At 41.6% G+C, this 16,084-nt stretch overlaps 2 protein-coding genes across 2 annotated transcripts; one reads left to right on the top strand and one right to left on the bottom strand.

Annotated features, from left to right (window-relative positions):
• Positions 1 to 231: 231 nt before the first annotated feature.
• LOC142963230 (NACHT, LRR and PYD domains-containing protein 1 homolog) lies at positions 232 to 6,176 on the top strand. Its single transcript, XM_076103955.1, has 9 exons — positions 232 to 2,372; positions 2,539 to 2,596; positions 2,850 to 2,935; positions 3,127 to 3,341; positions 3,434 to 3,684; positions 3,776 to 3,904; positions 4,490 to 4,619; positions 4,781 to 4,822; positions 5,174 to 6,176. Exons 1-9 carry the CDS (start codon positions 2,020 to 2,022, stop codon positions 5,452 to 5,454), a joined length of 1,545 nt encoding a protein of 514 aa, XP_075960070.1. The 5' UTR covers positions 232 to 2,019; the 3' UTR covers positions 5,455 to 6,176.
• Positions 6,177 to 6,891: 715 nt separating this feature from the next.
• On the bottom strand, positions 6,892 to 15,835 carry LOC142963121 (alpha-1A adrenergic receptor-like). Its single transcript, XM_076103829.1, has 2 exons — positions 14,872 to 15,835; positions 6,892 to 7,457 (listed from the first exon to the last, which is right to left on the bottom strand). The coding sequence occupies exons 1-2, from the start codon at positions 15,833 to 15,835 to the stop codon at positions 6,892 to 6,894; spliced, it is 1,530 nt and encodes a 509-aa protein (XP_075959944.1).
• Positions 15,836 to 16,084: the final 249 nt, after the last annotated feature.

Below are 16,084 nucleotides of genomic sequence, written 5' to 3'. Positions count from 1 at the left end.
GCTGGCCTGGGAGATGTAATCTGGGAACGCCTCGGGATCCCCCAGAATGAGCTGGAACATGTTGCCGGTGAGAGGGAGGTCTGGGTCGGCCTGCTTGACCTGTTGCCACCGCGACCCGACCCCGGATAAGCGGTGGAAAATGGATGGAAGGATGGATGAATGGATGGATGCAGAATGAGAACTGTATTACGTAGAGCCAGGCTGCGTGCAAATAATCAGCAATAATGTTAATTTATAAACTCAAACTTTGCTAACATATGGGTTAAATATAATACATATTTAAAGGTTAATCTTCTTCAAAACCGTTTTGTTGAAGACTTTAGATATAGCGACTTTTGGAGCTTGTGCTGCTCGCTTCTTTCATCGGAAAAGAGTTGGCAACACTATGCTGGGTTTTTCAGTTGGATAATTGTTTTTTATTTAGCGTACTCTTGATAGTTTCTCAAGATTACCATCCCCAGCTTTAAAACACTGAATAAAACCACTTCTTACTTCAGCCAATGTGGAAGCAGTTCAACTTTAATTTGTATGTTGTACCTTCAAAATGTATTAGCAGTAGTATCAGCAGCGTGACATAATTGGGATTGTGTGGCGAAAATACGTTTTGCTGCTGCCCGTCATCTACTGTCTGTAATACACTGACAATGGATAAGTAGCTCATGCACTCCCACTCATCCCTTTAACATTCTGCACAGGACTCTGCAGCCAAAGTTTATCACAGACAGATTACACTAGGTGCGCATTTTCCAATATAAAGAAAGTTTGACCTTTCGCTAAGCCCCGCCCCCTACTACTACGACTGTCTAACTGCACTCCCTGAATGGATATTATCTAATTGAAATCTAACTGATTCAGCAGTGAAAACAGGTTATAGCGATAGAGATAGAGACTAAAGCTACAGATCACAGTGTAAAAATAAGATTGAGACACAAAACTATATGAAGTTAAGGAACAACACTGTTCCTGTAAAGCTGGTAGGGTCCTTATTCACAGTTAGTCATTAAAAAGCAAAAGCAGCATGTGTAGATATTCAGTGTTTTTAGGAACATATATCTCCTTCCAACCTCTCCATGTAACGAGTATCACTATTACACAACGTTGAACCATAACTAGCTCCAAATCCACACAACCAGCCTGAAAATAAACATCTGAAACAATTGCATGAGAGTTTATGGAGCAGAGACGGACAGTTGTTGGATCCCTGGTTGGTTGGAGCTGGTTGATGCTGCGCTATGATTGGCCAGTCTGCGTTGTGACATTGCAGAGGGACGATTTCATATAGATTTAAATCCCTGATCCCACTCCATAATAACAAAGAGAAACCTGTATTCACCCATTAGTTCATAAGTTCTTCCGACAGGCCTTGTGCTCAGCAAAGTCATTAACAACACTGCTCAAGAACGTTTTCTATTTATTCCCATCGCTTGCTTTGAAATTTGCAACAATGGACGAGTAACGACTGATTCATGACGTTGAAATGAGACTTATCTCTACGATGCCTCCTCATTTCACCACTAAAACCTACATAAGGAGGCAGCTGGCGGGAGGAAGAGCCCTAGGGAACTAGTTTCCTGCTGCCAAAAAAATTTTTTGGAAGTAAATATCTTTACACAGTTTTTTTTGATGCTCCTTAATGGCTTAGAGGTTAAGGTGACGACTTTAATTCGCACATTTTCTAATTTCAGTCCGGCTGGGGACCTTTGTTTAGACAAAGACAATTAGAAACCTTTGACACTTTAAAAAAATGCTATACCAAATTTACTGCGTCCATCAAAACTAACTGTCTCAAATTAAAGTACAAAGTGATTTTAGTAATTGTAATTTCATGCTGTGTCTTCTTATTTTGACAGTCATGGAAGCAGGCGTACAGTCCTTCATGTCTGATCTTACGGGTAGAGAGTCACTTCCGTATTTTTACTGTTGTATTGATGAACTTTTGTAGAAAATTACTTGCATTGTATTTGAACTTATACATACCACATTTAACAACTAAAATGACAATCTTAATATAATTAACAAATGTCCATCAGATACACTTTGAATACAGAAACAAATATGTTAAGTTCTAATGAATTCAATAAATCACTGATGAGTATTTTTTCTTTAGGTCCAACCTCAGAGGAGCACTTCGTGGATAAAAATAAAGATTATCTGATCCACGACCTGAGAAACATTGAACACATTTTGGATGAGCTCCTTAACAAGGGAGTTATTCAACAGGAAAGTTATGATAAAATCAGCGCTCTATCGACCTCGGAGGAGAAGATAAAGGAGCTCATTGATGGTCATCTGAAAACTGTTGGGAGCAAAGACATCTTCCAAGACATCGCCATGGAGAATCTGACAGTACTTCATCAAGGTCCAGATTCAAGGTTCAGCTTTTATTATCATAAAATACAGGATTGCACAATGAAATGTAGCTGTAGCCCTCCCCGTGACGCACATAAAATATATACTTTTTTTTCGAATATTCATATTATAATAGAAAATAGGCAACAGACTGCAAGGTCCAATATCAGTTGTCCTTTACCATTTCAGTTCTTCTATGCCGTCGGGAACTGATGACCAATACTTAAAGTCCGGAATATTTTGGAAAGTGAGTAGATCCTGAGCCGTCTAAAGGACCCTTATTGACTTCTAGTTTGGGTGGTCTGTGCCTATCATCTCATCAAATTTTAATTTTGAGACTTTTGGATTGATTATTACGTTCAAGAGTGAATATTTAAAATATAAATATTATAATATGATTCCAAGTTTTAAAATCAAGACTCTTAATCGCACTGCTTCGAAAATACTAACTGTACTACTGTCAAAGATATACAATACATCTGTTGTTCCTCGGTTCCTAGACCACGATGCTTATTCCATCAGGAGTCTGGATTCAACTTGAGCCTGAAGTGAACTGCGTGGATTCAGAGGATGCTCCAATTTACAGGTCTTATAAAAAAAACTATGATCTTTTTTGGTGTTGCTACCATTAATACCAATTATCATTGTAATATACAGCAAATAAAAACGAGGTTGATTTTGTTTTGTTTATATTAATGATATTTCTGTTGGTTTTACAATATTTCAGTGTAAAGTAGACCCGAACTTACAATACTTGTTTTTCTTTTCGTAAACTAGCCTACAGTCTGATGCAGGTCACTTTGAATGCAGTGTCTCTGGCTTGCGCTGGGTCTGTAAGGAAAAGGTCAGCTTCAAGTACCAGTTTGGCTCTTGGGAGGAGCACATGGAGAGACTGGAAACCATGCATTACATCCCTGGAGGTCCCTTACTGGACATTACAGTCGTTGCTGGAAAGTTAGATGAAGCGCATCTGCCACACTGGATTTGCACAAGTAAGCCAACATCCTATTGAAAATCCAAATGCAACAATTTGCTTTGATAGTATGTCTGTAAATACCTTGACGCACTTGTCTTTTTTTTGCAGAAGACAACCCTACTATTTTGACCAAGTTTGCAGTCCTCCACATAGGTAGCTGGGGAGACGTTGTGGAACCAGTGTTTGAAGTCACACCATCACATGTCAAGCTGTCCCAGCCAATTTTTTCCCCACGAGGAGTCCTGATGAGAGCCGGCTTCCCCGTGAAAATTAACTGTAAAGTGTTAATATACAAGACCAAGAAAGCATTCCTCACACTGCATGTTTTTCTGATCCCTCGGGATCCTGCTCTACAACAGGTTATTGCTGTCATCATGTTGATTCAAATTCAATGTTCCTGACTGCAACCTTGAATTCTTTGTTTTGAGGACTTCTTTTTTTCCCCCACAGACAATAAAAAACAAGGAATTATCCAGTGGATACAAAATGATCGAAAAGCCATACCCAGTGAATTCCCTGAAAATGCGCGATCGTTTCATCCTCACAGCCGATATGGACACTGCAGAAATTTACCCTGAGGTTTGGTTTAAACTGTCTTTCAGCTATTGAGGGAACTGTGTTCCAGAAATAAATAAGATGAAATAATACAATGCTGCAGCCAGGAGATGGTTAGCTTAGCCTAGCTTAGCATAAAGACTGGACACAAACTCTGACCACCACCTCTTAAGATCACCAATAGTCTGCCATACAACCACAACTTGTTTTCACACTGTTTTTCGTTAGGATTAAACATATGAAGAAACATAAAGGTAAACAGAGCCAGCTAGCTGTTTCCCCCTGCTTCTTTATGCTAAGCTAAGCCACCTGTCTTCTGATTTACAGAACAGACACGAGAGTGGTATCGATCTTCTCACCTAACTCTTGGGAAGAAAGCAAATGAGCATGTTTTCCAAAATGTCAGACTATTCCTTTAACATAGCATGTCCAGTAATTGATTTTTTAAAATGAAAATACAGTCCCTATATTTCTCTTTGGTTCGATATAAATCAGAATATCAACACATCTTTAATTTGACAAATTATGTTTGAACTAATCCATTTTAAATATTGAGCCTGACACAAGCTCTAATTCTGCTACTTTTCCACTTTTATATTTTGTTCACAGAAGTTGAAGCTCGTATATGAAGGCAGTGACCCAAACTTCTTTGAAGTGTTCATTGAAAGTCCAGACAATCAATTCCAGCTCACAATGACACATGGGTCTGGACCAGTGTGGACCTGTGCCATTCGAAAAGGTCAGTGGTTGTAGAATAATATTCTGATATTGTGTATTTAAGGCACCAATGTGCCACTCTTATTTAGCTCAAACGGCTTGTTGGTGTCTTTTGTTTTGAATGCAATACATAAAGCCACTAAATCAACCAAATATATTAATTTTTTCTGCATCATATTTCAGATGACTATCAAAACACTGCTGGTGATATTCAGGTGATGTATGGTAAGACACTGAAGATGATTTATTAGAAGAACTACACTCTTTTCAAGTGTGATAAGATCTGCAGTAGATCTTTCACATGCCCATTGAACATCTCGGTGGTGTGGTTGTTATGACTGATATGTTTTAAAATGCAGTTAAATGGTTTAAAACCAATAACATTAATACAGTAATAGCTTATGGTGTGCTTCACTGAATCTTGAGATTGTAAATAAACGGTAAGATTAAGGATTCATTTCCACACGGGCAACACTAGTATCACAGTGTAACTAAACCTTTTCGTGTCTGCATCATGAACCACCTTACAAGTCCAAAATCTGAGTTGTTTCATTCTTTCCCACGTTACTCTTTTAGAGGAGGAGCTTGCCAAAGTGAGGTGTAAACTTGTGGCGACAGTGTCCAGAGAACTGGTCAATCAGCTGCTGGATGACCTTTTAGAGGACCGTGTCTTGAATGAGGGGGAGAAAGACTCGATACTTCAGGAGAACAACACCAGTGCAGACAGGGCACGCTGCCTCATTGACACGGTCAGGAGGAAAGGACACGAAGCCAGCGGGAAGATATTCACTCACCTTCGAAGCAGAGACCCTACACTCTCCGCTCAGCTGGGGCTGCCCTCTGGCCGACCTGTGTAGCCAGGTGAGGCCCGTCTCAGCAGAGCTGGTCACCGTTAATGAACTAGGTTGTGATCTTTTATATTTCAGTGCCTGAGCTATAGGGACCTTTATTGTGTCATTGTTTGACATCAAATGTTTAAAGTGTATATACAGTAATTATTTAACAGCAGTGATATTGTACACTGGTGTTCCTGAGTGTAAACTACAACAAGTTCTATTGTTGACTATAAGCACTTGATCAAAGCTGCACTAAGCAACATGTTTTATTAACAATGGATAAAATAATGAGAAAGGGGTCGACATACTCCACATACAGTTTCCAGCTGCTCCTGTTTCCAAAACGCAGCAGTTTTTATTGAAATTGCTCTAATAAACCCAACAGTTAGACACGGTTAGCAACTAACTGGTGAACACGCTGGAGCAATTAGCAGCAAGAGCTAGGTATTAGGTGAAGGTAAAGAAAAAAAAAAAAACCCCGTCTGCTTTGAGTGTAAATATAGACAAACCACGACGTACATTCCAATGTGAATCTAATGAATGTACGAATGTTTTCTTTGATTGACCAATGTTTACTTCTATGTAAATGAAGCACAGATTTGTTTTTGTTGTTGAAGGTGATCAATATGCAAGGTGACTTAAAGTCTAATTACATCCTCTGCTTACATTTACTTGAATTACAGTTTGTTTGCAGTAACATCATTTTGCAACCTGATTTCAATAAATATTTTTTATATATAACACTTGTAGTTCTGGATAGTATTTTTTTTAATCTATCTATGACCACATTTAAGGGGGCAAGTTACAGAGTTTGCCTCCAAGCGACGTTTGATCAACATTCTATGTTTATTCATGTATCACTCACATTTCTCAAATCGATATTCAGAACTTTTTGAACATCAAACGTACAAACAATTATATCTCATGATTGTGCGCACAGCAGATAAACCAGGTTATACTTTATTTCCACAACATACCATGAAGATATCAAGTGACTGCAACAGGAAAGACATTTGTCTTATCACACATTGTACATGAGTCAGGCTCTTTGTCAGTCTTGTTACAGGGCAGACATGGGGCTTTAACCCAGAGGAAGACCGTATTGGGTTCCTAAAAATGTGTCCTTTTTACTCCAAATTTATTCTGTTTAATCAAAATGCACCCACGGGTGTCTTTCCGTCCCAAAGAGGGCGATAAACAGTGGTTTTCATACACCGTCTTCAACCCGTTACTGTTCACTGAAAGAAACTCCTGTCTATGTCAACCACATATACAGTTACATAGGACAAAATACCTCTGATACAGCAGCATAGACAATACTCAGTTACCATCACCTTACATTGAGCACTAATGACAGCGACAATCCACCGATGAATGAACATGTACAGTGAATGCAGTTAACCTGTCGAATCAGACATCCAGGCTCTGTGACTTAGTACTCTCAGTGACACTCAGCAGTCACACCATGTCGTCGGGCACCCTGCTGTTTTTGTCGGTCCCTCTCCTGTCTCTATTCTTCCGAAATGAGAAAGAGAAAATACCACCAGTGGTCTCCTCAGCTGGTTTTCCTCCTCTTACCGCCCCTCTCGGAGCTCCTTGCTGGCAGTCTGCGGGGCTGCCAGGCAGCAGGTTTGGTGTGGAGGGAGTTGGGGTGGTGCCCCCCCAGATGTATAACGTTTCCCCTTCAGGGCAAGGTGGGAGACCCTTGCTCAGGTAACTTGGGCTCGGGCTGGCTGAGGAGGGCAGAGTACGCTGGCTGCCGTTCAAGCAGCTGGAGTTGTGATCCGCTGAGCCTTTGCGCGAGTGTCCGGAGGAGCTGAAGTTGGAGGAGCGGTAGTTGTAGGCTCTCCAGTCGGGATTCTTACGCTGGTGACACTGGCATCGTAGGATGCGGATGAAGGCCAGCTTGAACTCTCGGTTGTAGCAGGGGTAGATGATGGGGTTCAGGCAGCTGTTGAAGTAGCCCAGCCAGAAGATCACTTTGAAGACGAGATCAGATGGGCGCAAGTTCACATTAAAAGACCCTGAAAACAATAGAAACAGGGAGAAAATGGAAAAAAACACTTTTATTAGAGGCCATGGCTTAGTACAGAAACCTCAAATTAACCCCTTAAAGGTTCTTGCTATTTTCACTGATTTGAAGGCAGGGCTCAGTTGGAAACAGGTTAAGTCACCTACTTCTGTGTACTATTCACAATTTAGAAACATTTAGATCAAAATGAGGTGACAGTTGTGGTTTTGTTGCTTATGTTGCCAGAACTGTAAATCAGATCTTATAAAAACCACACCCTCACAGCGAGATGCACCAGATCAGCTGAGTTTTAAAGCTCTGTATCAAAGATGACTCATAACAAGCTTCGCCAATGGTTTGAGGTGTCTCCTAAGTGGGCGTGATCACGGTGTACATCACCCCACATCCTTAGGAAGCTTTGTGAACGTTGTGTGGATGGATGAAAGCAGACTTTCAGTTATATTCGCAATATGTATTTATATTTTCTTTGACTAACATTGTATATTTACACGGCTAACAGCCATGTTTATCATCACTATGGTGTTTGCAAACTGTTGAAAGAGTTCTATCCATTCAGCTGTCTGTTCAATAAATATGTTTTTTATATTTAAGGGTTTTCTCATCTCGGTTTATTTCTCACAGGGAGGTTAAACAGATTTTTTTCCCACCACACTAAGCTAGGCTAATCACCTCCATCTCCATACTACCGCCAGGTTTCTACAGTAGCCCAGAACGGACAAACCAAACACTGGCTCGAGATAGAGTCATTCACGTTTTCGCGTCAGCCCCCATAGTTCTCCTACTACACGCTTGGCACACGGGAAAAGTTTCAGTTGGTTGCAATCTGCAACCTCACTGCCTTCAAATCCAACAGACTGCACCTTTAACACACAGACACAAGAGCTTAAATAAAATAAAATGACACACAAAACTTGTTTTCATCTGATGGAATGAAGCAGCCATAAAAACATGACTAGAACAGGTTTTTTTGCTAACCTTAAAGCTACCAAAAAGGGGAAAATAATAAGGAATGCACTGATCCAACTTTGTGTCTCCAAATACTGATCTATCTGATCTGTTTAATCAGGGCCGTATCAGCTCAGTGCATCCCAGCTCATGATAAATTGTGAGTCTTGCAGTTCGTATTTTACCCAGTAGGTGGCAGCAGTGATTAAGAATAACATCGGGCTTTAGGTCGGCTGTACAGGTGGACCTGTGAGCATAGTCAACTCCACATGTTATTTATCAGTAAAGAAAGACCTTGTATATATGAAAGCTTTCACAGGCAGATAAAGTGCTCCCTTTTCAAAAATCAATGCTGCCGCTCTGTTACAGTTTAGAGAACCTTTATAAGAATACAGAAAGAGTGAGATGACCCTGAATCCCGTTTTAGATAAATACACTGTGTGAGACATGCTTCGCTTTGAGCAAAGGGCAGACAGTCGAAATAAAACGGCACCTTTTCTCTGAGAGTTTATGGAGGTCTCACGACCACAACAGCACACAGCTGAATGCACATGTGGGCATGTACGATGGGGAGCAATGTGTAACCGGAGTCAAATTCCATGTATGCGCACGATTACATGGTCAATAAAGCTGATTCTGATTCTGATTTGGGGAGGTGTGTGTTCGGTAAGACTCATCAAGACATTTTCTGCAGGGAGAGGCAATCCTAATGATGGTCAACATTACAAAAGATTCTGAAGCAGGCTTGTCATGTTTGCTAATGCAATTTGGCCTGTGTTACACTGCAGTGATTTACCCGTGTGTCCAAGCTTATTAAACAGAGGAAGCATATCTTACAAGCTAATGAGGTGAGAGGGGAAAGCCTGAAGATAAAAAAACACAGCAAGTGTGAGGTTAGTGTGAAAGAAACAAAGACATTGTGTGTTTGTGTGTGGGCAGATTTGTGTAAAACTGTGTTTCTCTACACCAACCCACATTCTTAAATTAATATCACATTCCTGGAGAGACTGAACATATCATCACTATACTGATGCACTAGAATATCAGGCTTTCAAGTGAGAAATGAGCTGTAAGATATTTTAGGCAGACAGATACTTCAGCTTGCTTCATCACGAATACCACATCAGCAGCTTTAACAATTATTTCAAGCGGTTAAATGTACTTTGTACAATACAAAGTCAACGGGTCAAATATATTACTGGTTGCGAAAAATGAAAACCTAAATGGAGTTTTATAGTTGTGTCCACTTTATGAGTTGAAAACAATTTTTAAAAATCCACCATTGTTTTGGTTTGATGCCACAAATTCCTGTGCACAAACCTGAAACTATATGCAAAGTTGATATCACAGATGTTTTTCATTCAAGATCTAGAAAAAACACCTGTGTGCACGCACGCACACACACACACACACACACACACACACACACACACACCTACACACACACACACACACACACACACACACACACACAGTGCTCCAGTCAATTTGTTAACCTGAGGAAAGCGATGAGTGTAACAACAGGAGGAAATGTCACTTCCAACTTTCATTAGCGGCTCCTAAATGGCAGCACTAGAGTATGTAGACGGCTGTCTGAATGTGTCTTGGCCTCCTGTTCTTTAGATGAATGGGTCTCTTCTCAGTAGCTGGTATTTTCACATGCTATTTTCGTTTCTGGACAGCCACTTAATAAATGTGATTACATAACTGTGTGAGTTATGCTTGTGATTGGGATACAGAGGTTTGGAGGGGAATTAAAACTTGGTCTTTCTGTTATTTCTCTCCCCGTCTCTCTCCTCTCCTCTCCCTTTCTTTGTCTCTCTCTCCTCTCCTCTCCCTTTCTTTGTCTCTCTCTCTCTCTGAAAGTAGCTGTTTGCAAATATTTGTTCTTTTTATGGTCTGGCGGATCACAAATATGAAAAAAACAACAAGATAATTGTATTATAGAGTGAATAGTAATTGTAATGGTAATGCTCTGGAGTTTTTGATCAGTTTATTAAATCATGAATGAATGGGCTCTGTTCTAGGACCGCAGCTACTTATTTTCTTTCATTATATATTTATTGAAGATTTGATCCACCCCAAGGTGACACTTTCACATTGTCTGTGTCAACCGCCCCCCCAAATATATTAAATTCACAAAGATCTACAACACAGAAAAGCAGCAAGTCCTCACACTGGAGAGGCCGGTACCAGAGACATTCTTTCTTTGGAGATTTTTTTTTATGGCCGTTTATTGCCTTTATTAGTACAGCTGGAGAATGACAAGAAAGGGAGGAGAGAGGGATGATGTGCAGCAAAGGACCTCAGTCTACATGGGGCTCACGCTCCACTGGGTGAGCCAGAGGTCACCCCACGATGTTTTGCAATCAGTTATAAGAATAGTTTATTCATTTTCTGTTGAATTGATCAATTGAATATGTTTTCAGCTTTAATCCATACCATGACAAAACCTTAGGTTATCTCTTTCTATTTCCTTCTTTCCTTTTTACAGACTGATTTGGTTTAGTCAATAGTTCAGAAAAAAATGACTGCATTTCATTTATAAGCCTCTCATATGTGCTACAACAGTGTCATCTGCACAGGCAAACACAGCTGTGTGGCTCTGCCTCTCAGGAAGGGTCCTCTAAACATCTAGAGGCCACAACAGAGACCAAAAGGTGGTACATACGCTGTGCTTCCTCTCTACAAAAGGGCAGAATGAAGTAGGACACACTGAAATAAATCTGGTTTACAACAGACCTTCCTGTTGCCAGACGTGGTACATGTTTGCATGTTTAAGTTTTGCGTGAAGGTAGTCCATTTTTGTTGCTTGGAGGTGTTTATGTTGAAAGGCTGTAGTGTAAGCAGAGGATGCGAGACAATGGTATGGAGATAACTGTGGGATGTTTTTTAATGGTGGTCTTGGCCCTTCTGTTAAGAGACATATTTGCACCTCCTTCCTGAGAACAGGCACGTGCACATACGAGCACATCTCACTATGAAACACAGGAACATCTTAACAAAACAAGGCATCCTGTTATTCTCCCTAATTGGAAGAAGTGATGCCTATTCTGTGCCATGTAGCACAAACACACACACACACACTCTGCTCTCCAAAAAACTCACACATCCTGTGTCATTACACACCCATAAATGTAATTAATATGTCTTGATCTAAAAGGACAGAAGTTATTGCCCTCGCATATTGCTTTCAATGAAACCATGGCATGAAGCTATTTTTGGAAAATTGAGTTGACATCCCAGGGACCCTCACTTTCACCCCCGCTGCCCTGTGGCCCCTCCAGCTCAGATCTGACAACCCCTTTCTACCCCATTGCTTTGACACTTAGCACTCTCATTATTTTTCTCCTTCAACAACCATTTCAATTACCCCCGAGGCTGAATGCGAGGGCCGGCCTGCTAATGTAACATAAACGCACACCCGCCTGTGTGAGATGCACACATGCACAGTGTCTTTTCCAAAAAACACTTCGACAAGGAAACAATTGGTTAACACCTCAGAGTGTTGGTTTTGCTCACACATGGGCCCACTGCTTGCACTAGTTGCTAAATGCGAGGCCTTCACAGCACATTAGTGCCTGCTCTGGGTGTTAAAGAGCCGTGGGACAATGTGTGCAATAAAATAAAACGTGTATCCGCTGAAGAATTTTGTTTTTTCTATCAGGCTGAGATGAGAACAAGAGGAAACAGCCAATTGAAACACTTAGAATGTAGACGAGTCCCTCCACTGAATCTTAATATTTTACAAGTTGAAACAGAACATGTTTTTACTCTTTATGACAATGCTTTAATGCTTCCAGTTCCATGTTTATGGTTCCTTATCTCGTTTAGCTTTTTGTCTTTGGTTACCTGTATGTAGTCAATTAATTGCTTAGTCAATGGACAGGAAATTAATTGGAAATGGTTTCGATAATAAATCAATCGTCACTCGCTTCTTTTCCTCAGCTTACATCAAACAAAAAACCCAACCCTTTAAAAATATTTCCTGACATTTTATACACCAAACCATTCATGAATTAATGGAGAAAGCAACTGGCAGAATAATTAACAATGACAATGAGTTGCAGCCCCAGCTGTATGTTTGCATCTTTCTGTAAATTTGTTTTCCGCTCTGTGTGCAGGTCTAGCTGCTGACAACTGGAGTCTCCTGAGTCTTCTTTTAACTTGTTTTTTTGTTGTTTCTTTGCCGCAATGTTGAGTTTATAGGAAGTATTCTTAACTTAATTTATCTTTATGTTTGGAAACTTTGCTGTCTGCAATTTAGAATAAAGATCTCTGTGTCTGAAAAATGTTTAGCTGCTCAACATACTGTTGTGATATATAGACCGGCTGGTGGGACAGGTGCAGTTTGAAAGGAGACAAAGAGAATCAATTAAAATACATTGTTGATATCAAAGATAAAACTGTTCCATCATGTAAAAGGTCTAGCAATTTTGTGAAACTTTGGCTGCTTTTGGCCCCTCAAAAAGCCTTTTTTGGTTAATTTCTGCACTAGTCTGTGTTTATTGCTGTAAAATTAAAATGCTACGGTGTCGTTTTTTTCATAATGTGATATAAGAATGTGTTCTGAAATAACTTAAAGTTTAGAAATGTCACCCTTACTGACAAACAAGCTAAGTTAGACAGCGCTCAGTGAGTGTGTGTGTGCAATTTTTTGGATCAGATAGGTCCAGTCAGATGTGAAGGTGAGAGTTCACATATTTCCTTAAGCTGCACATGTTCTGAGTTTGATACCTCAGGGGTCAGAGGTTACATTGGCTCATGCTGGTAACTTCAAGCCGGTTTTAAAACTTTAAAAAAATCTGCAGCAACATTGACAGAGTCACCCAAAACACACATGGACAAAGTTGTACATTAACACACATACATTTTTCTAAATTCCTCCACACACACACTCACACACACACACACACACACACACACACACACACACACACACACACACACACATAAACAAAACACTGGTGCCATTTGCTAAAACCAGCGTACATACACCGCCAACCAAACCACCACATACGTTACATATCAATGACCGTATTCCGAGGAAGGAGCAAAGTAATAACAAGTGTGAGGCCGGAAGTCCCAATCTGTGGGTGGAGGCTAATGAATACTCAGGGAGCAACATGATGACGGAGATTGCCCAATCACACTTTAAGCATTTAGGTTCAGACGAGAGCCACACAAGAGGACCGGGGCACAAACTTAAATGGATAAACCAGGTTTCCTACAATCCCTTTTAGGAAATAGAGGAGGCAGTTTTAGTCACATGCTTTGATACAGTGGATAGGTAAGTCCACTATATATATACTATATGTATATAATATAGTCGATGCATTGTGTGGAATTCCCCACTAGAAGACTGATGGACTTGTTTGTATGATTTCTTTCATGCATCTTGGAGGCCAGTTCAAAATGAGCTTGACATAAGGCTGTATGTTCCTCTGTACTGCAGCTTGAAGCCAGGGGCATAAACACATCCTGATATGACCACTGCATATGTGTCCATGTGCAGGCTCATGCCAATACACACTCACATACAATAACAACAAGTAGCATTTAGGATGAATTCATCCAAACTAGCATTCAAAACACAGCAGCCATGCTTGTAGGTCCGACTTTGTTCAGTGCGCCTCCATCACTAAATAAAAGACTTGTTTTAACCTCTTTGCCACGACACAGCCACATGAGCATTTGACCCCAGAATATATTGTTTCATTTTCTCTGCAGGTTTTTAGACAGCCACGACAGCAGGGTGCTGAATGTTTGCCACTCTCAGTGGCATCAGGGAGCCGTGGCAGGCCCCACAGGCCTTCAAATACAGCTAGAGCAGAGGGAGGCCACCTACTCTTCACTTGGCACACTTGAGGTATTTGCTCCACCAGCAGATTAACTGATACTCAGGGAGTAATGCAAAGATTACACTGATAATGTTTGTAAAAGCTTGTGAAGAATTACTCCTTAGACTCTGAAAAACATGTTTTTATCACACATTATAGGCCCTGAGTTTAGAAACCACAACATCAGTGCAGGCCAATTTTCAAGTTGGCCCAAATTCAAAGTCTGTATCATACAATATGCTGCATTCTAACTAAATTACATAAACAGAGGCTGTGAAGTCAGATCAATTATATAGGCCCACTCCTCCTACACTATATTGAATGCCTTTTTGTATTCCTGCAGTAGGCTTATAAAATGTCCACTACAGTATATCAGAAAAACACTTAGGTTTGGTGACGATTCAGAGCAGTAAATAGGAGACCAGCTATAGATGTGATTCACAAGGCCTGTAGCCTTCAGTTTAACTTCAGACAGACATTTAGATACATTCAATACCTTTTCTGCAGTTCTCATTTATTAAACTCATTGACGTTTTTTTAAAAATTGGATTGGTTTGTGAGGAATATGTTTCATTCATGACAGTAGCCCTATAACAGACCACAATGACCTATTGGACCTACCTATGGGTAAGGCGAGGAAGAAGGGCAGCCAACAAAGCGTAAACATGCCGACCACAACTCCCAAAGTTTTTGCCGCTTTCTTCTCCCGGGAGAATTTCAGAAGTTTTACCGTGAGGGAACTTCTCGCCTGGTGCGCGCGGCCCTTGCCGGTGCCCGAACAGCAGGGCTCCTCCTGCACCTGAGAACCCTTGTGGATCCTGAGGGTCAGCTCACCGGAGTTCATCCTCTCGCGCATCACACCGGCTTCCAGGTTCTTAGTGGTCCGTTTGGCGACTATGTACACCCGGCAGTACATGACCAGAATAACGATGAGCGGGATGTAGAAGGAGCCGAGGGAGGAGAAGAGCGCGTAAAATGGCTCCTCAGTGATGGGGCAGACCGTGTCGTCCGGCGACGGCGGCTGCTTCCATCCGAGCAAAGGTCCGATGGAGATGACCACCGACAGCACCCACACGCCGAGCATGGCCAGCAGAGCCCGCTTCTCTGTCACGATGCTCGGGTACTGGAGCGGGTGGCTCACTCCGATGTAGCGGTCGATGGATATTACGCACAGACTCATGATGGACGCGGTGCAGCACAGCACGTCCACCGCAGCCCAAATGTCACAGAAGATCCTGCCGAAGACCCAGTAGTCTAAGATCTCCTGAGTGGCGGACACCGGCAGCACCGTGGTGCCCAGCAGCAGGTCGGCGATGGCCAGGTTGATAATGAAGTAGTTTGTCGGTGTCCGCAGGTGCCTGTTGCACACCACCGAGAGGATGACGAGGATATTGCCCGCGATGGCGAACACGATGAAAGCCCCCAGCACCAAGCCGAGCGGGATGGCTCGGGTGAGGTACACCTCCGTGTGGTTCCCCCCGGAGCTGTTGGCGAAGTTGACCGGGGAGGACGCGTTCGGTATCCCGCCGAGTTCCGAGGAACCATTTTTCCACAAGTTCGTGACATTGTCAGTGCTCAGACTCATTTTGACTCAAGAGGTCCTCCATAGCAGGCTTCAGATCACTAGTAACGGCAACTCACGAAAGAGCTTCACTGAACATAAACAAACGTGCCTAAATGTCCTCAGTCTGCATGGCTTCATTGCGTAATTGCAATTTTGTTTCCAAATCACTGCTGAGGTCTTCATCAGAGAAAACCCGTTCACTGTGAAGTGTACAGTCCCCATGCAGTCCTCCCTCCACTCTCCTGAGGGCTCAGTGGAGAAGTGAGGGGG

The sequence above is a fragment of the Anarhichas minor genome, unplaced genomic scaffold (assembly GCF_050575085.1).
Source record: "Anarhichas minor isolate MPS153535 unplaced genomic scaffold, ASM5057508v1 ptg000028l, whole genome shotgun sequence".
In the NCBI taxonomy this organism is placed as follows: Eukaryota; Metazoa; Chordata; class Actinopteri; order Perciformes; family Anarhichadidae; genus Anarhichas; species Anarhichas minor.
Note: the sequence above shows the minus strand (reverse complement) of the source record. Positions and strands in the feature narration are given on the sequence as shown.